Here is a 24,492-nt window from a genome sequence, read left to right as displayed (position 1 = left end):
GATATCACACTTGCCTCTGCTTTTTCCGGTGTATGCAGTAATAGGCCGGAAGTCACACTTGCCTCTGCTTTTTCCGGTGTATGCAGTAATAGGCCGGAAGTCACACTTGCCTTGCTATAAAGGCTTTACTCTCTTCTATGGCGTGTTGATTGTCAAAACAAGAACAACTCCAGCTAATAGCAGAGAGTGATGTATTATGAGAAACCTTTATCAAAATTTAGATGGTCTTTGAGGCTAGGGTTTGGGATTTAAAAGGGGAGGATGTGAAATTTGCTGGCAATGTTTGTCATTCCATGAGCAGGTGTGTGGCTGTCTTGCATCTGTTCCCTTAAGAAAAAATCTGACCATTTGCATCTGTGTATGCGTGTGGGTGTGTGGATGCATGTGTGGGTGTGTGTCAGGACTACCACTGTACTGATTGCATTGCTGGTTTGTCCCTTCTGGGCAGGTGACCTTTTCGACATGCTGCTGCCTATGCTCAGCATCTACAACGAGTACGTGCGCAACCACCACTACAGTCTACAGGTGCTGGCAGAGTGCAAGCAGAACACGGCCTTCAACCAGCTGCTGAAGCAGTACGAGACAAAGCCGGTGTGTGAGGGGCGGTCCTTGGAGACGTTCCTCACCTACCCCATGCATCAGGTAGGATCCAGCCTCCATGGCGGTGTTAACCTTCAGTTTGTTCACTTTTCTTGTGCTTGTCGTCCAACACTCTTGAACAGTGACCCAGTCCCATAATTTGGTATCTGCTGCTACCCTGTCTTATAATTCAACACACACATCACCATGTATACGAGCACACACACCTTACCTACTGCACCATAGGTTGTTTCTCATCCACTGGTAATACCTCCCACCTCCCATTGTCTTTAGACAAAAAGACTTCATGTCACAACTATCCTTACCTCCAGAATGATTCTTGTCTGTAGTAAATGCTCTGATGTTCCACTGCAAATTTCTTTCACATCATCCATCCTTTACCCCAAAATGGTTCCAGCCTTCTGTGCATGGTAGCTTCTTTGCTAAGGTGCTTTTCGATTGAGTGTATAAAGACATCTTTCTCAGTCTCAGGTGGTACTTAATGCTTGCAGTCCACTTGTGGAATTTGGTCTACTTAGCTTGTACCTATTTCAGTTCTCAGATCGCATCCTGAACATCATGAAAGCATGGTTCTTGCCCCCAGAATCAGCAACTTCCAAATTTCAAACACCTCACTTAGCTTGCACCTCATACGTGTTCCGTCATTTGGTATCACTGTCCATGCATTTGCCATTTCACGCATATCAAACCCTACACAACTCACCTATCCATATCCCTGTGATTGATACCAAACTATGGTTGTGTCAGTCCTCTAGTCTTACTTTCACCATCATTGTTAGTTATGACATATGGAACCCTCTCCCCTTAGTTCTGGCACTTGGAACCAGCCCCTCCCATCTCCCCACCCCCCACACACACTATCCACCTTGCCCTTCATCCTAAGTGGTTTCACCAGGTAATAATTACTCCTGTTCTGTTCTTGCACCGGACATTCTCTGCTTACGTCATCTTTGCCATACATCGGGGACACTTTTGCTTCTCTGTTTTGTTTTGTTTTGTTTTGTTTTGTTTTGTTTTGTTTTGTTTTGTTTTGTTTTGTTTTGGGGTTGTTGTTTTTTTTTTGTCTCATCCACATCCATGCCTGGACCCAGGCCAATACTGCACCTTCCTTATACCTCAAAGTGAATTCTGTTCTATTTCCAGTGAATATCCACCTGTCCGCCCTTCAATCTTCCAGGTCATTTTCTTCACCTATGACAATGTTTGCCATGGGTGTTATTATCTTCTTCGTTCAAGCCTCCCTCTCACATCCATGAACACTACCTCACTGTTCTTACCCCTCAGTGTCTTGTCTGTGCCCGTGTCCCACATAAATACACGAGCCAAGTAGGAACCTCAGCTGTGAGGGTGTGTGTAGCATGTGTGCTTTGGGTGTCTGCCAGGCCATTCCTTTACCAGCCTCTGTGTCACACATTTATCAAACCTTATCTCCAGAAGAAACACTATCTATTTATGATGACCTAGTTTTCATAGCCGTTGCTGCAGTCATTGACCGGACCGTGCTGATTCATGAGAAAATGTTCTTTTTTTCACTAAAGAATCATTCTTAAATGCCAACAGGTCTTGTGTTGCAGAATGATAAGAGTAAATTATATTTATGTACATAGAAATATATAGATGTATACATTGGCACTTTATAAGCAGTATCATCACCACATGCAGTTCCCCTGTGTGACCACCATCCCCAAACATTCCCCTCAGTTTAGCACTATACCAGCTGTGTGTAATTTTCCCTCCACTCAAGTACCAAGAAATGGTAATATGATAGCGGGATGGCCGTGTGGATATTGTCCAGGTGTACGTGTAAGACCAGCACTACAAGCCGAGTGAGTGTTAAGTCTGCCAGGCGGCGAATAATTGCCGCCACAATTCATCTTAATTAGCCAATTGACCCACTTAACATCTGCCGCACACGCTGCGCTCCATTGCCCACGGAGGCAAGTGTTACCAACCAGGGCAGGGGGTGTCGATTACGCTGCCAAACAGCACCACGAGTGCAGCGGGCGGGCGCGAGAACATTCGACCAAATTCGTCCGACATCAAGGGAGCTGGGCAGTCAATTTTTCATCTTTCTATTCACAATCAATTACGCTGGCAGGATTGGAAAAGAGAGGAACTAATAGAAAAGGAGTGAGATATATAGAGGAAGAGAGGGAGAGAGAGAAACATATGGAAAGGCAGCGAGAGAGAGAAATATATCTCTGACAGAGAGAGAGAGATCACTACCTAGGCACAGAATGACACAGCCAGAGTGAGAGATAGAAATGGAAAGAAATATTAGGAGAGGGAGAAAAAAAGGGCAAGGACGTGCAAGAGTGAATTATTAAAAAAAAAATGTATGGAAGAACTGAAAGAGAGGGAGGGAGAGAGAGAGGGGGGGGGGGGAAGAGAAGGGGTAAGAGAGGAGACATGTAAGGTGAGAGAGATTTTATGGAAAGTAATGTGAGATTTGGTTCCCAATGGGGAAAGACATACTTTAGAGATGTGATTATTTCTCATACATGCCTGTGGATTTTTTTTTTCCGGAATAAAGGAGATATTGTTGCTCATATTGGCAATCCCCAGAAATAATGCCTGAGGCAGAAAAATCCATGTCACAATAGAATGAAATATGAGGGCATTTGCCATTTTGATTCTTCTCAGAATCTCTCCCCTCTCACATGAAAAAAAAAAGATCAAATTCAACTCATATTCTGTCTTTGTTTTCCTACTGTTATCTACATTTTCTCAAGCTGTAAGATATTGCCTTATGCAATCTAACCATGTCCCCCCCTTCAGATGCATCGCAAATATAATGTTGTCTTTGTTCTTCTCCGTTTCAATCCTCTGAGTACCGTCATATTGAATGATTCATGGAGATATTGTTTCTCTGTCGCAAAGTCATTTTCTTCAAGCATAACTGGGCCAATGTGACCTACATTTTGTTTCCTTTCCAGAATGGCCTTCCATGTTTTTGTTGATCTCAATAAGAGAAATTTCTCTCACCTTTTTTTTTTTTTGGGGGGGGGGGAGGGGAGGGGAAGGGGGTTTACTGACATATAAGTAATAATATATTGAATGCAAAACTATTTTCTTAGGGAACAAAGTTCAACTGCAGGAATGCAAACTTTAGCATGTTAGGATTGGGGGGAGGGGTATTTCTCCTACAGGAATAATGTTTTCAATGAAGGACAGCTAAAAATTGGTGGAGGTTAGTGCAAAATCTGATAAAGTAGAAAGATGTACCCAGTGCAGGTCCCTGTGGTGGCTACACAGAACTTGTACCTCCGATATAACTTGGACTGAAACCATGGCTTCAGTCTCACAAAAATGTCACTAAGTTCATATCTTCACGAGAGAACATGATTGCATTTTTTTTTTTATGACCCTGCACAAACATCATCACAGTGTTCTTGTGTGTTCATACCAATGCAGGGGTAGAATACTTTATAGATCCTAGATCCTCATGAACTTGGTAAGAGAAAAAAAAATCATTACTGTAGTCCCACCCCATGATGTCTTTGCTGCTGAGTGCTAGCAGTTTCAATGGAATGAAAGGGGAAAATGCTGGCTGAAAGTGTCCCCAGAGGTAAAAAGCTGTCCTTCCCAGATACCCTAGCCAGCAGGGGTCAATGCCCAGCACCTCTTAGAAATGGAGGGGGTGTGCAGAAAAGTAGAGCAGACTCTGCTAACATTTTGATTATTCAGAGGCACACTTCAGCACCTCAGTTAAAGGTCCAGTTTACCTTTGGGAGCAGTCATTTGAAAAAAAAAATCAAGATATTGCCTTTCATGCATATGTGTAGGTCTGTTGTACCACAAAACACCCTCCCATATAAAAGTTTTGCAATAAAGCCTAAGATATCAGGAGATGTCAGTATTTTTCTCAATAAACCATAGCAGTATATGGTTTAGTCTGGAAACATTTTCATTATAGCTATTGTTCACATTTTCTATACTTAACAATACTTAGCATCCATTGTACTGATTCAAATTTTCACAGTAGTTGTTTCCACTCCTAACTCACATTTTAGAACTATTTTAAAGCACTAATGCTGGGTATTTGTTTCATCTGCAAATGGTAAATTATGCCTTCAACTAACTTTATGCATAGAAGTGTTGCTAATGGAGGTGATATGGAGACTAATAATGTTGATGAAGTCATTGATTATTGTAATGGTATTAATAATGATAAAAGGAATAATTATATCATTCTTATCACTGTTTATATCATCGTCATTCTTGTAATTCTTTTGAATTTGTATCTTTACATTCATCTCCTACCAGTAGGGCCTCTCTGTTTGGTTCTTTGTACCTTTCCTTATTCGTCTGGAATCACATTTTTTTTTTCAGTGAAAGAGATTGATTAGAGGCTCGTGTTTGGCATTTCAAAGTAATGGGACATGTGTTTCGTTTGGCATATCAACAAAAGGCTACTCACCAGTATTCAAACATCATGTATGGATATCGCCATGGAGAAGGCCTTTAAATGGTACCGGAATCAATTAGATGCAAGTGCTATCATTAAAACATTGAATGACTTATCAAGTGGAATTTCATCCAGTTCTTTGTCATCAAGTACATGTAAACCAGACCTGGGAGGTGCTGGTAGTAACAAAATAACCAAAGTATACATGTACTTTGCATGCACATAGCTACTGAAGTCGTATAGTGAGTCTGCACTGAGTGTCACTTCATGGTATTCCTCTGTGTGTGCAGTTGTAGCAGCAGCTTAGAGGTGACTGTCCTTGCAATATGTGCATCTCAATAACTTAGAGTGCAGGTGTGGGTTACACAAAGATTCATTGTGGAATTATGGCCTGCTGCTTTTTGTTTCAGTACAGAAAAAATGATCTGTACTCCCAAAAGAAAGACAATGAATTGTGGTACGGCCCACAAATGATATGCCAGAGTGGAGAAAAAGCTTGCAGGCCAAAAAGCATGTGTTCTAATACATTTTATTTCAGTTCAGTTCATTTTATTCAGAATTTCCTTTTTCATACAAGAATGTATTACAGAGTCAATTGAACAAAGTGAGTAATATTTTAGATTGTTACTGTATATGTCAATATTTTTGCACAATTAATTTTCGCACTGAGCAGCTCAAAAACATATTTGCAGGATCTAGAATTTGTGCTAGTCAAAAGTAGGGCAAAATACATGAAAAGTAGTGTACTGTTGAAAATGTCTGTGTTTGCAGTAGTGGAAATACTTGGAAACAGGTAGATGATTGACATAAATGTACAGCATTATGTTTGTTGATAATACAGAATGAGAACTAGTATGTGTCATTTCATGCATATCAAAATTTCAGATTCTATGTACCTGTGGTTCAAGAGACAAATTAATCAAATCCAAGCATAATAAAAATGCAGGAGACCATTATCATAGGCAGGTGCTTGACGAGGATAATGGTTTCAGATATTCTAGCACTCACATGTCTCATATAAGTGATAATGTCTCATTCCAGCATTAACAATAATTGCCTACAGATGATTTTAGAAACAAATGATGGCGAATGGTTATTCACAGAGCATTGGCCATGCATTAGATGAATTTTTGTGCAAGCTAGTGATAGCTGGGCATACAATAAAATCTATACTTTAAATCTAGCAGTCACATTATTTCTCAGTTACTTCCACATATTCTGTCATTGACATCACCTCTGTCAAAATAGAACCAACAAAAAAATGTTCTGAACTGGGTTAATGAAAAATGAATATGCCATGAATTGGAATACTCACTTGTCACATCACCACAGGAATGACAACATATGTGGGATGCCATCCTTGTTGCCATGGCAATTCATCTCTGATGAAGATGGGTGCACATGCCTGTTTGATTGGTGGTCAGAGCAGGAGCAGCAATAAACGTCCTCACAATGGAGTGACAGGAAGCAGGCGGTCAAGAGAACAACTTAAGAATCCACCACAGTGCAGTGCATTATATCTATACTATGAAGCAGTCTAGTAAAGTATTTATTCTCGGTATCCGCTAGATTTTGTGTTTAAAAGATTTACATCTTTTGTCATGGCTACTACTAAAACACTGACCAATTCAGTGCCTACATAAGTCAATGGAGGGCAAATTGTTAATCAGTTGCAATGGAAACAACTCAATGGAAGAATTTCATGAATTTGAATAATTACGCAATACCTGCTGCAAGGTCATAGATTCAAGTCCTTCCCGAGTATGTTTGCCAATAATATCTCTTGTCATGGCTACTACTAAAACACTGATTAATTCAGTGCATATTTACGTCAATGTAGGCCAAATTGTTAATCAGTTGCAACAAAAACAACTCGACAGAAAAATATGAACTTGAATAATTATGCAGTACCTGCTGCAAACTACAAGGATTAGAACCAGCACTGGCTGTCAGGTGGAAGCTCGGTGGTCTAGTGGAGATGACGCCTGTCTAGAGATCAGAAGGTCATATATTCAATTCCTGCCTGAGTATGTTTGCCCATGATTTCTTTTGTCATTGCTACTACTAAAGCACTGATCAATTCATTGCTTATTTATGTCAACATAGGGCAATTTGTTTAATAGTCAGTTGCAATAAAAACAGCTCGACGGAAAAATTTCATGATATTGAGTTGCAGTGAGACTTTATAATGTTCCAACTCCACCTCTTGAAATGTGTAGAGCATCTATGGTAAAAAATACTTGCACACAGCCAAAAATAAAGTACAAATACAGATGGAAAGTAAGAGAGAGCATGCATGAATCTATGGAAGAGTTGCTGGAACAAGTATGCCTTCAGGCAGATCATGACGGGTTCCACAGCTGAAATACGTTCGGGAAGTTCATTCCAAAGCAACATTCCTGCGTAAGCGGAGGCCCTGTTTCCTCCAAGATAACCATAAGGTCTGGGCAATCATGCATTACGCATGTAGCATTGTTGAAGCCTGCTAGAGATGTCTTAGACATAAGGCGTTTTCACATCAGCCCGATGTTTCGAAATAGCGTGCTATTTTCTGACTTGGGAAATTAAAAAATATCTCGAGTTTGGATTTTTATCGGGCTGATGTGAAAACGCCTAATAGTGCAGAATCATATAGACTGTAAAATGCAAGCAACAAAGGTTTGATGGCAATGCCAATTTCAACTGACAACCATTAGAGAGACTCCCTGCGCTGGAGTGATATGATTATATGAAGATTTTGATTGCAAAACAAGTTAACTGCAATTTTGTAAGTTTTAGATATGTGGGATTAAAGCTGTTTAAAAACAGAGTGTAATAAGGTAATATGGGATTTTGTTTTCAAGAATATTCCTTGTTATAACCAGTGAAGTATCATCGGAAAGGTTACTTGCTCTATTTGGTGATGGACTTACTTGAAAATGTTTTGAGGTGGCACTTACGCTGTTTTTGCAATCAAATTCTTTAGAATTTATAGCAAATTTAACCTTGCAAGTAATGTAAGAAGATGCCAGCACTGTTTAAGTTGTCAAATTTGACTTCAGACTTGCCTCATAGAGCACTTTCTGGTGTGTTAAGGACTTCTACCTCATGATCTTGATTGAAATACCAGCAAACCTGATTTTTGCGTACAGATAATTCGCAAATGAGGTGGTCAAAGACATTCTCACAAGATGTTGTTTTTAGCAATTTGATGCCCGGGCTATCGTAAGTGCACCAGTGCCTGTCTGTTCGCTCCACCACTTTACTGTACATTTACTTAGTATAAAACTGAGTGAACAAAGATACTGCAGTATTAAGTAGTAAAGATTTATGTGATGTACATGTAGTTTTTTTCGCGCTAGAGCCAATGCAATACATGTTTCCCAAAACTACTAGCAGTACACACACATTTGTAAACACAGCATGCACACCCAGCAACCAAGATCATTGCACTCTCTCGAGCTTGAAGTTTGTTGATAGGAAGGGATGCGTGTGAAGTTAAACATACTAGCATGTGCGTGTCCAGTCAGATATAGCCATAACCCCAGTTCAGAAGGTGCCAAATGCCACGAAATGAGCAATGGAAATTTAATGCAATCTAGATCAGGTGTCAATATTTTTATTTGTCGTTATGTTTGCAACCAAACAGAAATGGGCATGACTTGCAAAAATTCAACCCTCGAAAAACATGACAGCTTTTACAGAAGTACAGCATAGTCACATGACAAGTTTTCAGTCATTTTGAAAGCTGTTCTCACATTTGCTGAAATTAGCTTTGTGCCATGATAGACAAGCTATTGGTGGTTACACATTTTGCAGGATCTATAGGGGATTTCAGTTCATTGTTGTACTTGGACTTAATTTGTATGCGACAAGGAACAAGTGGAACCTGAACACACGCAAGGAGACTATGAACCTCATTTTAGGGGGGAAAAAAGACAAACTCAGATGAGCATCCACAAACTGTGAATAATAGATAAGGGGGGATAGAGGGAAAACGTCTGCCTAAGTGGCATCAATGCAGGTTGCAAAGATACATCCGCAAGATAATTTATGATAATTTAAACGATGGAGAGATTGCATCGAGCCACTGGTGCTTAAATAATTCACTAGTGTGACTCCAAGAATACTGCACCTTAGTTTTTTTTTTTCTCTCTCTCTATCAGATTGAGTCATGGACTACCATAAAAATCATCCCGAGCTAAAAACAGCAATTTTTTTTACCCCCTTTTGCCTCCTACCATCCAATGATTTTGCCCCAGTCCCCTGGGCTGAAGTCTCACCCCTTCCATGCTCCGGCTTTGGCTAGTGAAACTAATATGGCACATTTCAGACTCCTTCCAAGTTACTCAGTTTCCGTCCCAGTGTGCTCAAATAGAATTACGAATAGTAAAGAAGAACAAAGAAAAATTGTATGTTGACAAAAGAAATAAGAGTGCTTTAGTCTGCAAGTCATAACAGACATTTTAGTAGCTAGTTACAAGGATTGAAGTCAATCTTAGTTTTTGCATGCATTTATTATATTACAATATTACATGACATCTGGTGCAACATAACATTTGAACCTTTTCAATCGCACTCGTCTTTTTCTTCCATATGTATTCGTCTATTCATTACCAGCTGTGTGAGACCAATGTGATAAAAAGGCAGGGTCACCTTCATTAAACACTAGACTTCTGCACGGTTTGAGTTGGAGCTCGAAAAAGTGTTGTTTAGATTTTCTGTATGTGAACTTTGTAGGAAAGCAGAAGTCGATACAGTATTAACTACAGAAGCACACTGAGAGTGCAGACCTCCGCCAAGCAGCTCATTTCCTCCAATGATCTTGTTCTTCCATAGAGATCAGTGATTTCCACCCATATATATGCATGCTGAAAATTTCCCGATTTCCCAATAAGCCTTTTGTTACGTCATCAACTTCCAGCTGCGCGGTGTGCCTCGCCTTAGCAGAAAGTAGAGCACGCATTTAAGTGCATGTATGAAACCTAAAAAAGATGCCCAGCTTAAACTCCCAAAGTTCATTGACCGTACCTGCCAAAATATTGAAAATTCTTCATGAAATCCATTAAAAATTCCCGGATCACTACCAAAATATTATCATCTGCTTGTTGTGTCATTTTTAAACCTTTTCTGTAAGTTTCATTCAAATCCATTCATAACTTTTTGAATTATTTTGCATACAGACAAACATACCAATGCCGATGAAAACATAACCTCCTCCCTTGGAGGAGGTAACAAGTGTGCCACTGATATTATTATGTATAACCTTAACCCATTAATGGCAAGTCCCAAGTTTACTCGGCCAGGTGTCTATGGGAAATGTGTGTTATACCAGAATCAGCTTGACTTCAGAAGAATGGAGTATGACAGGGCAGTTCCTGTAGTTCAGTGTCTCATTGAGACTTTGTCCTTTGATTTTCAGTTACTTTGTAGTGAGAAAGAAATATTGGAACAACTTTTAATTTGATTCTTCCATGACCAGAAAATGTGATGCTCTTTCATGTTTTTTTTAAACTGTCATATGTCATGAATGTATATCCTCCAGCAATCCTGGGCCATATTTTATCAAAAGATATAATGGATTATGAATTTCCTTAACACACAGACTGTCAAAGACTTCTATGATAGTTATCGACTATGTAATCAATAACTCTTCATAAAACAGGACCCATATGTTGAAATTGGCAAGCATTTATTAGCTTGATCGAGGACTACAAGGTGAATACAAAACATTTGGAATGAGGTGACTGGATAATTGTACTTGAAAGACTACGATGAGGCAAAACACCTTTTACAGATTCAGCAAATTCAAGAGATATTTCCAGTGTAACTGCTTATAGTATACCTTAAATTAAGATTTTATTCATTAGCTAAGCACTTCTTATGGAATTAAACCGATATCATCATGGTTGTAGCTTATTGTCATCAGTGAAACTTTAGCTAGGTACATTCATATAGTCATCCTTGTCTCATATATGGGCAGAACTGTTCCATGACATTTGCTCTGGTTACAATTGCTCCCTTGCAATATCTGCACCCTGAGCCAAACATAAATTCTACACACAAGCATAACCCTAACCCTAATCCTCATCCTGACATTAAACTTAACTTAAAACCCTATCACAACCCTAAACCTAACCCTTAGTCCTTGGAGTAAAGAAGACTGGAGCAATTGTAGCAGGAACAAAAGTCATGTCTCCGGGCAGAACTGTTACAGTTATGCTGTGCAGAATCTTTTACAGGAATCATAATGTGGACATGTAGCCGTATATATTTTTGTTCCGCATTTCCATAGAATATACTCAGTAGTTGAAAATACTGAGACTTATAGAATTCACATTAAATTTTCAATCAAGACTGCAGCGCTACTGGTGCCATATTTCACACGTGGGTCATTGTAGTGTAAATCATAAATAATGATTTTTGGAAGAGCCTTTCTAAGCTATGATGGGTCCACACACTATTTCTTAAAAGATATGGTTTGAATAACTCAGAATTTTGTTTCATGAATGAATAACATCATGTCTTGCCATATAGGTTGTTCATATGTTGTTGGGTTTTTTTTAAAGAACTTTCTAAACCCTCTTGAAGCCTAAATTCATAATTGATTCCCAAATTGGCAACACATTTTAGAGAATCAAAGTTCTTGGTTCTCTATCCATTGGTATTTTGTTGTTGTTGTTGTAAAGTGCAGATTTGATGAACTTAACCAGTTGCTATAATCTCTCTCCAATTTAAGATATGCGGTGAAATTCAGGGATGCCAATTTAGTGATGGAAGGATGATCATTTCTCCAGTGAAATTCCCCCGGGAATTGGCGGGTTAAGATTCAATTGATATGCAACGCATGAATCACTGAGAGTGCAGATGGCATTAGGATAGCTCACTGGAGCTGACTTTGAGAACGGAGGGAGAGAGGAAGATGAGACGTCACCACGGCGATTGGAAAGTGGTCTTAAAGGGTGAAATCAGCACGAGCATTTGAGGGGGCCCTTATCATGAGTGGTTCTTTTCTAGAATACATGCAGTGAGTTGACTGAGATATGAAGGTAACAGTTTGTGCTATTAAACATGATTGCCCCTCTGGTAGAATGATTTCAGTATAAAAGAGAGTGCAAACTTTCTAATACACTTACATTGCAACAAAGTCTTGAAAGGTTGTGGACATGTCATCAAGTTTAATTCAAAGATTTTAACACAGGTTCAGTATTCTTTTATAAAATCCAAATGTTCATTCTCTTAGATAATTCTCAGTACTCAAAAGAAGTAAAGTCAACTCTCTCTCTCATTGTTTGCTTTATGTATCTTGCCATATGAAAGAAAGATGTTGTTGAAAAGAAAAACAAACGATCAAAATACTGTCATCAAATCTTTTTATATCAGAAGTTGATGTTGCAAGGAATTTTTTGCTTCATATGGAAACAGAGTTGAACCGGAATGCATGAGAGAAGAATAAAAAAATAAAAGGTCGATTTATAAAATTTATTTGTAGATGTAAGAGAAAAAACAACCATGATGAATTGTACAAGTATGTGTGCCTTACCCTGTTGAGGAAGGGGTGATTTTGCAATAGCACACATTTCCAATAGACACCCAATAGTATACAACGGATTAAAAAAGCAAGTATCTTCCACCGCCGGCGCCGCGCTTTCAAAAGTGGGGGGGGGGGGGCCACTTCCGAGTTTTATGAGCTAACAAGCAAAAAAAAAAGGGGGGCCTTCAGTGCAACTTCTGGTGCAATTTCCAGGTTTCTTCAGCTGACAAGCAAAAAAAAAAATAGATAAATAAAAGAAAGGTCTTCAGCGCAAGAACAAAACCTTACGATGCTCACACTTCATTTCTTTTTTGTGCCACTTCCGCACTTCCGGGGTTAAAAAAAAGTGGGGGGGGGGACCCAAAGTGGTGGCACCTTATGTTTTACTTGGTATGGTACAAACCAAGCCCCCCCCCCCCCCTGTTCACTGCCCATGTCTTCCTACTCATGCATATATATACTTCATAATAGTTACATTTTGTTTCCCTTCAACCTGCAATAACATGGATTAAAGTCGTCACTGTCAGTCCCCCTTTCTCTACATATGACGAGATCTCTGTTTGCACTATTCCAATCTCTGTATAAACAAAAGAGGCTCAATCATCGCCGATATCGAGAGGGGAAAAAGGTTGCAATCAGTCACATTTTTGCTCTCAGCAGATCAAAATCAGAGGAGTTGGACTGTAATCTGTACTCCTTTTCTTTCTTTTTTTGAGTTTGCAGTCAGAACAGTTTATCAACTCTCCATATTTGATGGAATGTTGCAAGTTGGGTTGCGGGATGTATTGATGTACTCTATTTGTCATCTTTTCTGGGAAGTGTTCTTAGCTTTGCCATGTGTTCAGAATGAAAATTATAAAATATACATCAGCTGATGATAGGTGATGCATCACCACGAAAGCCATTTAATGTCGGGGAAAACAATTTTGTGGTTTTTGACAGATATGAATTTTCCAGATGTTAAACCTTAAATTGATGTATGATTTGTCGTATACTTCGTTAAAAGGAAATTTTTTTTAAAGTATTGATATTAGAGAACTGAAAAGGCTGTATTGCCAAAGTCGGCTTCACGTGCATTTTTCTTCCTGTTCAATTCAATTTCAATTCAATTCAATTCATTTATTTTCATTCTTCTTCTTTTTTTCTTTCGACAAAAACATAACACAAGATAAATCAGGTATTACATCATAAACAAAAACATTAGCCTTTGCAATAAACAAATGATATCGATAAACATAAGAGCGCATACTGGCAAAAAAAAATAATACAAAGTCATGCTTCAGTTGAAAAAAAAAAAGGAAAAAAGAATAGAGAGGTCCACTTAAAAGCAAAGCTTGTAGATTGTGAACCACTCACAAAACTTATGAATTACTACAAACACTTGTGACAAAATATGATTTACGACAGGACGGGACAAAACAGAAGAAACACAACATGACACAACTTGCTATGACCTGTTATGACCTCCGACTTTATATGAGACTCCATGTGGTGACTCCCCACATTATAACGTTATTATACAAATGATGCACAGGATAGAGTGTGTTAGTGAAGGCGTATAGTGCACTCGAGGGTATTTACAATTGTGAAACATGCTCGAGGCGAAGCCGAGTGCATGTTGCACTACATTGTAAATACCCGAGAGTGAGCTATATGCTTCCACTAACGCCACGAAATAATCCTGTGCATCATTTGCTTTATAAAATGGGTCGAAAATTTGAAAACTAACAGCATTTTTCAGCGTTTTTCACGTACCTTTGTGGGTCAAGACGTCCGAAGATGTTCGTCCCAAACATTTACGCACGTCGCACTCGGAAATCCCGCACATATAAGTATGATGGGGGGTTGGGTTTCCGGACACTTAAGTTCCCGCATGAAAACTTACTTATTTTACATAGAATATGCACCCTTTACCTTAAAGACTTGATATAGACTCCTCATATAGGCCTACTAGACAACATACTTTGAAAACGGCGTGAGAATTAACCTGCTAAATCGTTGGATTTGCCCTTCAAAGTGACTCCATGTACGCGTTCGGTCCCACAACGCTTGGTCTTCTGTACTGTACGTATAAGATATACGTACGCCACATATGCACAAGGGAAGAAAGGCCGGCCGGTCGGCAGCCCGAACTAGAAGTTGTTTACAGGATTGACAGCGCGTATGCATGCAATTCAAAGGAGCCACCGCGCACACAGACGATCGGCAATAGGATTTAACACGCAGTGCAATGGGACTAGAATAACCAAAGCACACGTGACTCATTTCAGCACTTCCTATTGGCTACATTCTTGAACCCATTTTATAAACATTATTATATATACATGGTGCATTATCACATTATCCATAAAAAGTTGAAGATCATAAAAAGGAAAAAAAAAAGCCTGTAAAGCTATATTTGGTAATATAACTTATACAGTTTTCTGACATTTGATTTTTTGTTAAATATTTTCCTTGTGACCAAGTAGGGCAGATTATACATCAATTTTGCTGGCAAATTCATATCTGTCAAAAAACCAAAAGCCAAAAGTGTTATTTTTTTTTATTAAACACATTGCACACAAATATATATGTCTATATGGACAGATAGATAGATAGATAGATAGATACTGTAAAAGTGGATATTTTCATGCAACTAATTTTTTTGCACTCGGCTGCCCAAGAAGTATTTCGCATGTTTTTAATTCTGCGGAATCAAGACATCTACTACTGCAACATATGGCAAGCCAAAATATTCACGTGCTTTTATTTTCGCGCTAGTTTCTGGTTGCGTGAATTGCGCAAAAATTTCAACACTATGAAAATTTCCACTTCCACAGTAATTATGGTATTGTTATATTCTGTCCATGTGTGATTTCATATGCTGAACAAAAAGGACCAATGAGACTTGCAGTAAAAGTGTCAGCTTTTACCACTACCATTGCCTTTAAGTCTGGTAAAGTAAACTTGACAAATGTAATTTTCCTTCCTTCTCCTCCCCCCCCCCTCTCTCTCTCTCTTACTTTCACTTTCTCTTTCCCTCTTCTTTCTCTTCTTTCACTTTTCTACTTTTACATCCCCTGTCTTTCTGTCTGCTTTCTTCTTCTTTTCTTTCCCTTTTATTTTCTTCTCTCTAGCTTTCTTTTTCCATTTCCCTCATTTTTGTTTTGCTTCATTTTAGATGGCTCTTCTCTTTCTATACTTTGCGCTCATTTGTTCCTCTCTTAAAGGGATTGTATAGTTTTGGTTGAGACTTAATTTCAGGTTTCTAACATTTTTTTGGTGAGATAATGAGAAACCTCTTATGAAATATGAAGAGCACGTAATTCTATGAGGAATTCAACATTTATTTGATGAAAATTGGTTTTGCAATGGCTGAGATATCCAAAAAAGAGTGCTTCTAATAAAGTGTGGGACCCACACTTTACTTCAATAACTTTGTTTTTTGATGTTTCAGTCATTCCAAACCCGATTTTCATCAAATTAACTTTGAATTCCTCTTAAAATGGTATGCTCTGTACTATGTAATAAGTGTTTTTCTTGGTATCTCGCAAAAACTTGAAAGCCCAATTTTCATCTCCACCAATACTGTACCATCCCTTTAAAGGGATAGTATAATATTGGTCAAGATGAGGATTGAGTTTTTAGCTTTTTGCAAAATACTAAGAAACCACCTAAGAAATGCTACAGAGGATACTATTCTAAGAGGGATTTAGAGTTCCTTTGATGAAAACTGGTTTTGAAATGGCTAAGATATCCAAAAACAAAGTAAAACAAAGTGGTACTAATAAAAGATGAGTCTCACCTTTTATTAGAATCAGTTTGTTTTCGATATCTCAGCCATTTCAAAACCAGTTTTATCAGATAAACATTATATTCTCTTCAGAATATGCATGATCTGGCATATGTCATAAGAGGTTTCTCATTATCTCACAAAAAAAGTTAGAAATCTGAAGTCAGGTCTCAAACATAATTATACCATCCTTTGCTCTTCCTTACTTTATCTGTTTTTATACTTGCTCTTCTAAAGTGTGTACTTATCTCCCTCTCTATCTCTCTTTCTATCTATCTATCTATCTCTTCATTTATATCTTTGTTTTGTCTTTTTCTTACTCCCTCCCTCTCAGTCTCCATCTCTCCTTATGTCTATCTGTATATTTTAATCTGCATCTGTCGAGATATTTCATAAGCTAATATATCAGTATCGTCATCTTCATAAGATATGAAATGTAGTGTAGGTCCTGCATAGCTGTTTGCACAAAAATTACAATAATCATACAATTACTTGTGTAATCAAATAGGAGAACTGAATGTAGAGATCTGTGTGTCCATACATGCTAACTGAAGGTACATACAACTTTCTGTATCGTAAGCTGAGAATAAGGGTGTTAAGTTGCCACAAAAGCCATAGTGTTCAAGGCACCATAACGCCCTTTTCATATTCAACCAAGGATATGTTATGTAAACCAAGTATTGTGCTTATTTGCTCTATTTGCTGAACTCTGAATTATGTATAGTGAATTTCATTTGGAGACATGGGATATTTACATCAGATGAAAAAACACATCTGAACGTGACAGTTTTTGAAGCCATGGAAGTGGCCCAACTTATATCATAACAGGAAATGGTAATTTTTATGAAATGTATTTTGGTTTCAAATTACCCCGTATGGAAACATGAATAGGAAACACTTGGGGTGAATATTAGGGTCTGTATGTATGTATGTATGTATGTGTGTGTGTGTGCCTGTGGTTGTTGAGATGTTAGAGACCATTACCAACTATATAACTGTCTATCCAGGTCACGCTTTCTATCCTAATTATCGGGCTTGAGAGAAAACCGGAGGACAGGAGGGAAACGGAGGGAGACACTCGCCCCGTCTGTATCAAGACGAGGCCTCCTTCGCGTGTGCATTTGAGCAGGTGAAGCGTCTGTGCCCTCTCGTGTGGCCAAACGTGTGTGATTAATACCCAGCCGCTGCATAAATCGCGAGTCGGCGGAAGTCATGTGACAATGTGAGGCATCGCGGGCTGACTGCCCTTCCCCAGGATGCGATAAATCTTACTCCTGCATCGTCAAGTTTAGACAGCAGTCCTATTCTTTCACTTTCTCCCCCCCCCCCCATCTGTCTATCTACCTCTATAGATCTGTCTATTTCTCCCTCACACACACACACACACACACACACACACACTCTCTCTCTCTCTCTCTCTCTATCAGTCTTCTCTGTGTATTACATTTCGATGACAATGAAAACGCGGCTTTAACAATCCACCACTGAGATGTAAAATGCATAGTCCACTAGCCCACCTGAGAATAAGCCAGTTCGTGGATAGCTCATGTGCACATGGGGACAAATGGGCCATTCTCAGATTAAGTGTTCAATTCCACGTGAGTAAAACCGAAAAATCAACCACAAAGTAATACATTCAAAGATGTGTTTTTGGTAACTTCAAAACCAGTCAAATACGAAACAAAAAGTGGAACATTCTAAATGATGGCCATTCATTGAGTAAAAATGGATTGAAATAGAGCATCATATATGATTTTTGATCACCAATCAGATACGTTACCGCAAATTACATGTTGTAATGGATTCCTAACTTTGAATTAAATTTACTGTTTTTATCCAATTTCTGTTCAGGAAAAGACATCTGTCCCCCCTAAAGATATTGGGATTTTTCAAGAGGTAAAGACGTTGTCATCCCTTGCTAGTTGGTAGAAATTATTTCTGTGTGGTAGGTTGAAATATGTTTTTTGCTGAAATAAAATAAAACCTTAAGATTCACTTTGTATTTTTAACAAATTTCGCTTACAAATAAAGTTTTGAATGCCACAAATCATGCAAAGGGAACGATCCGATCTGGAATTTGCACAGGAAACAAATATGAATTGCTTTCCTTGGGAAATAACTATTGAAAAACATCGAATTGCCTTTGGTAACGTATCTGGTAAAATATAACTAATAATTTTAGTTGTGTATGAATTAATAAATATTACCTGTTTAGTTATTTACTTTATGAATTGATGTAAAAATGAATGATGTAAGCCCAAATTAACAATTTTAAACATTGTACGTAATATTTAAACTATGAAATGTAGTGGAAAAGAGCCCTAGATATGAGAGCTGAGTTCTTCATTCACAGAATATTCTCATCTTACGTTTGAATGTATTTATCCATCTGACTATAAATATTCATTAAGTGTTCATGGATAATGCAAACAAGGTTTAAAAAATATATTTTTGCAGGCACTTAGAAAGAAGTAGGTACCGTCTCTATGAACTTGATATACTAAAACGTTGTTTTATCTATGGTAACGTATTTGGCTCACCCCTTTTAATGAAAATGAATAAATAATTGTTCAACTTATCAATGAATCTTGAGTAGTTCTTCATATGTTGAAAACACTAGAATAAATATGCAACAGAACACTGAAACTTTTCTCGGAAGCTTTTCATAAACTAGTTTTTACTCTTTCAAAGTTAGGTAACGTATCTGGCGTACCGTAAATGAATCCGTCGGTGAAGTTACAGAGCAATATCTACTGAATATTCTTCATTTGAACATAACTTTAATTTTTTTATAGAAGCGTCATTCTATGCAGAATTGTTTTATAAACACTTTGTTTTACATAACATTATTTGTCACCGTGGGTGCCCTGAATAATACGTAACGTATCTGCTAAATCTGAAAAGCAAAAATCTGCTATGCTGAATCATAGCTTCGTCTTGTAAAATAAACATTAAAAGTTGTTGCATAGAATATGAGAGTGGCTGGGTTTTATAGATTAGAACTTTGGAATTTGTGAACACACAAAGATTTGTTTGTCAAAACATGTACAATTTTTTTTCAGCATTTTGATTATGTGGTAACGTATCTGTCGGAAAACTTGGCATTAAGTTGTACGTGAGACACTGACGCAGAAAGAAAAATCATGTGGAAGTGTTGCTCTTTTTCAACTTCCTGTCCTTTTGGTGTAAGAATATAATCCTGAGGTCCAATAAAACGAAGCATGTAATGTGAAGGGATGAATTTTGACCAGATTTGATCCCGTGGAAGCACAAGACCAATGAACAAAATTCGGTCACGTATCTGCGGTAACGTATCTGTGGTAACGTATATGGTCGATCATGATATTATGAGAGCGATATCTACCGAATATTTCTCACTTGTACTAAACTTTAATGTTGAATCGATGCGTCATTCCGAGGAGTAGCGTATAATATACAATTTGTCTGACATTGCAATATCTGTCGCAGTGGGTGGCGTGAAATGTATGTAACGTATCTGTCCAAATAAAAATGTAGAAAACCGATATTTCAAACATTGTACCGTATTCTCAATAAAAAGCTGTTGCACAAAAAATCTAAGTACTTGCAATGTATGAAGTATATCCTCAGGGTTTCATATACTCAGGGTCAGTGCATATCTTGTTATTTTCGCAATGCTGTAACACTAAAGAAACTGGTAACGTATCTGGCGGTGAATTTGGCGACAGGTTTCAAAAGGCAAAAAAAAAAAAGTCAATAGAAATTTTGGAACTTTTCGAGTATTGTGATTAGCACATATGATTTGCTTATCGTCCATGCAAATGATATTTGGAAAGTGTGTTTGTGGACGGAGAGGAGCAATAAAACATAATTCTAAAATAGCCGGCGACACTGCGTTTTGGGGGTCTTAACGAAGTTTAACAGCAAAATTTTATACAAAAAGGCAGACAACCGCATTTGATCGTGTTTATTTTTAACAAATAATGTCCTCGTGATATATTATAAACATTTAAATAGTATCTAATAGGTTTCAGGGAACCGCAAACGGTCATGGAATGTCGGCGACACCAAAATTCCGTATTTGCACACTTTTACTGAGAATGGGCCAAATGACCTTTCCTTTTTTCTCAGTTGGTTAGGCACTTCACTCGTTTTCAAAGTGACATAATGCATAAGCTTTCTGGATGTAACGATTCATGGAATTCATGAATTATTTTCAACGAAAGAATGTGCTTCCATGGACTGCTGTGACCAGAATAGTCTATCAATTAAAAATTAAAAAAAAGCATCCATTTCATGGTGTTCCATGAATGCAATCACAAAACTTTTCCATCGATATTGCCAAATACCAGGCTTGCTGTCAGGTGGATGTGCTGGCAAGCCTCATTTACAAAGATCACATAAATAATCATTATGTCACAGATGCTTATCTCAGTGAATTTAAAAACCGGCTTGCCTGATAGTACAAATTACCTTTATCTGCTTATGCACATGCAAAATGTAACTCTGAACTGGCATATATTCATGAGGGTATCATTTTTTTTGGGGGGGGGAGGGCACAAAAAGACTCAAGAGAGTTGTCGAGAAGAGGATGCATGCTTTCTCTTCATAAGCATCTGTAAAAATAACAGCATTCTCCTCTTCATCTATCATTGGTCAGATTAAATACTTGAGTGCCTGTATCGCCCTTCCTTCTTCCGTCTTCATAAGCGTCAAGTCCAGCAACCCCCCCCCCCCCCACCCCTTAATGTCCCTCCCAATTATTCACCTCTACAATCTACATAAGCTGTATGATTCACTCAGAAATAAATTGTTGGGACATTTGTGATAAAAGGGGGGGGGGGGAGGGAGGAGTAGAGCAGGGGGATTGGGATTGAGGAAAATGTCATGCCCTACTAGGTTTGGGCAACTTTGACCTTTGACACCTCTGCTTTAATTTGAAAATGTGCATGGGTCATCCTGAGTGATGGGTTACTTCAGTAGAAATGACCAAAGAAAATGCGATGCCAGGGTCTATGCAACATAATATAATAAGGTCGCTTGTTGTCTGATTTTGTGCTTGTTGGCAGTTACGAGCAAACAATTTTTTTTTCCAAACTTAACCATGCCAATGGTGTAAAAACATAATTTACATTGAGGCTTGATTGATTGTTTTCACATCATGAATATCCATTCCTCCCCCTGCCCCCCCCCCCATAACCTTAACATATCTGTCAGCAATTAAAGCGGTAACATGATTCCACAACCAAGGATAAATTCTCAAATTACTTTGCAGGTAATAGAGTGTCGGTGTTTCAGTCATCAATTATGACCTGCTCTCTTCCACTGGATAGAGGAAGCCATATGCCTAATCTGAGTTAGGAATGGTCTCAACAGCAAGACTTGTTATGGCATAAACATGTGGCTGTCCTTACAAGAAAACTTCTGAGATTAATGTTTGCTCTTCCTTTCAGATTCTTCAGTAAGGGTGTGTAACCACAGAAACAGTCCTATATTGTACTTATCTATTTGCACAGCTTTGGAATTCTGAGATGCTAGAAAAAAAAACCCACATTTTGTGTAATTCATCCACTAACCTGCTTGTCATGGTTACAGCCCCCAACCCCAATTGTGTATGTATTTGCAGGCTGCGAGTCAGCATGTGTTCCACCATAGCTGCCACATATCTACCACTTATTCACCACCATCACCACTATCATCCTCATCCACCAGATACCACCACAATTCTACATCATAGATCATGTACCACCATCAGGCACCAAACAACCCCCACCCCCCCACCCCCCCCCCCCCCCCCCCCCGTTGCAAATATTATGTATTGCAGGTTGTGAGTCAGCGTGTGTTCCTGTGTTCCACCATATAGCTGCCACATATTTACCACTTATTCACCAACACCACCACCATCATCATCATCATCCACCAGATACCACCACAATTCTACATCATAGATCATGTACCACTATAGATACCACCAATTATGACCGTGGCACCTGGTGATGATGGAGAGTATTGGCCAGCTCTTGATTCACCGACAATGAATGATATTTGCACTTGTCCTGCGGGGTAAAAAGCCTGCCACATGGAGAGGTAATTAGCACTGGATTGTGGCCCGATGCATCCCTCAAGGAAGAGGTGACCTTAATCATGGTCAGCTTGGGTGAGCAAGGTGGTGGTGGGGGGGGGGAGGCAATGTTTCAGAATATTGGATCATCTTTCATAGAGAGTCAGTGATAACACGCATTGCAAAATACAAAGCTGTATAGCATGTGACAATGTAGTGTAGTCAACTTAATCACTGGTCTCCGTCTTTTCTTTCAGGGTTACTTGCACAACATTTATATTTCATTTCAATTCATTTTCTCTGTTTTCCGTCTTTTTCTACTTTGTTCTGTACGTCTATTTGCATCTCATTTTGTATTTCAATTTCTTTTGTTCCATCTCATTTCAATTCATTCTCTCCTCTGTTTTATTTCATCTCATTTTATTATGCATACCCTCATAAATATGTATCAGCATTGATGTAGGTTTTGTTGTTGTTGTTGTTGTTGTTGTTGTAAAATAAGAGTTGTCAGGAGAGAACAAGCTGGAAATGAACAGTGATTTTGCAGGTTTAACTGAACATGCCATTTCTTCATGAGCATAATGTAGCGGGAATTGGAATTTCCTGGGCAATTCTTGCAAGTTGTGAAATTCCTGATGAAGAACCACAATGATGGAATTAGAAATAATCATCATCAATTATTAAGACGCAATCTTATCAATTTCCCACCTTTAAAGAAGACTTCCATTATGTACATTTGTCTTATGGAAGGAACATTTTTGTATCTCTTAGATTTCATGATTATCAGCCAAGTCATAAATTGGTGAAAATGAAACCACAGAAAAGTGTATTGCATACACAGCGTTCAGAGGGAATTACTTCCAAAGAATATCTTTAGTATATATATATATAAATGTAATTTCATTCTATGCTGTCATTCTTCTTTATTTCAAAGGTTAAAGTGGATTACACATCCTCTTCAAAGAAGTTTTTCATTGTCTCTTTATAGATCATATAAAAAGCATATTATCTCTCACATTAGTTATGAAAGGAGAATTGTTGAATACACAAATTAGAAATGATATTAATCTTATTATTGTGGGTTTTTTATGTTTTGTGTATTCATCAAGTGTGATTCTTTTAATTACAAACCATGAAAAGTCCCAGATTCCCATAGAATGTTTTTGTTGTTTCCTGACATTCAAACCACCATAACCTTATTTCAAATATTTTTTCTCAATTTGCCCAAACTTTTATGAGTATGTTGCATTGCCTTCAATGCTCTGGTTCTATTCATCCTTTTTTTTTTGCAAGGTAACCCTCTCTTCAACCAATCCTTGAAGAGTTTTGTTTCAAAGTGGGCTAAGCACCATTTTTAAACATTTTAAAGTAAGTCCATCATCAGATAGAATGAAATGAAACCTTTCCAGCGATACTTCTCTTGTAAAATAAAAGGGAATATTCTTGGAAGTTAAGATTAAATATATCCGATGTCTTCTTATTATTCTTTGTGTCTTTAGCAGTTTTGATTGCAAATATCTCAACTTAACAAGAACAGAGTTAGCTCATTTTGTGATAAACCTCTTCACTTCTAGAGGTAGGTCCTTTGTGCTTCAGTTATTTTTTTTTCTCTCTCTCTGTTGTGTCCACTTCAGATCAAATTGAAATAAAAATGAAAATGCAGTGTGTGTACATCATATATTTAGGATTACACAAAAGCGTGAATATATGATTTCTCAGAGCATGGGATAAAAAGAATAAGTGGACCTATGTAGGAACATCTTGAGTGTGATACTACAGAGAGCTTGCAGAAGATTTGACACTAATTTCATGCGAACGAAGACATAGGGAAGCGTATATGTCTCACGTTGGGGTCTCCTATGTGTGCATGGCAGGTGCATTGTTAAAAGTAATGAATCGCGACAAGTAGTTTGCGCGAGTAGCCTTCCCCAAACAGCACCTACAGCCCACATACTTTTACTATGATGATCTTGCATGAACACCTGTGCACTGTGTTTACAGATTACCAACAGGAAATGTATTTTCTCCAGTTCTCCCTGTCAGTCTACTGTTCTTCAAAAATGTATTGTGCTATATAACTCCCTTCATATGCTCACTGGAGTATACTCCTGCAGCCTCCTCAGTATTCTAGAAGGAGAAATTGCATTTTAGATCAGGAT

The 24,492-nt window shown here is 38.2% G+C and overlaps 1 protein-coding gene across 1 annotated transcript in view; it reads left to right on the top strand.

The window, feature by feature from the left end:
- LOC139741704 (ras-specific guanine nucleotide-releasing factor 1-like) overlaps positions 1–24,492 on the top strand; it is a 157,939-nt gene that overhangs the window by 92,597 nt on the left and 40,850 nt on the right. The window contains 1 exon segment of the mRNA XM_071652286.1: positions 449–642. Coding sequence (XP_071508387.1) covers positions 449–642 — 194 coding nt within the window.

This window comes from Diadema antillarum, unplaced genomic scaffold (assembly GCF_040938485.1).
Source record: "Diadema antillarum isolate AM-2024a unplaced genomic scaffold, OU_Dant_1.0 seq00000946_RagTag, whole genome shotgun sequence".
Taxonomy (NCBI): domain Eukaryota; kingdom Metazoa; phylum Echinodermata; class Echinoidea; order Diadematoida; family Diadematidae; genus Diadema; species Diadema antillarum.
The sequence above is the reverse complement of the archived record's forward strand: the minus strand, read 5'-3'. Positions and strand labels throughout refer to the sequence as shown.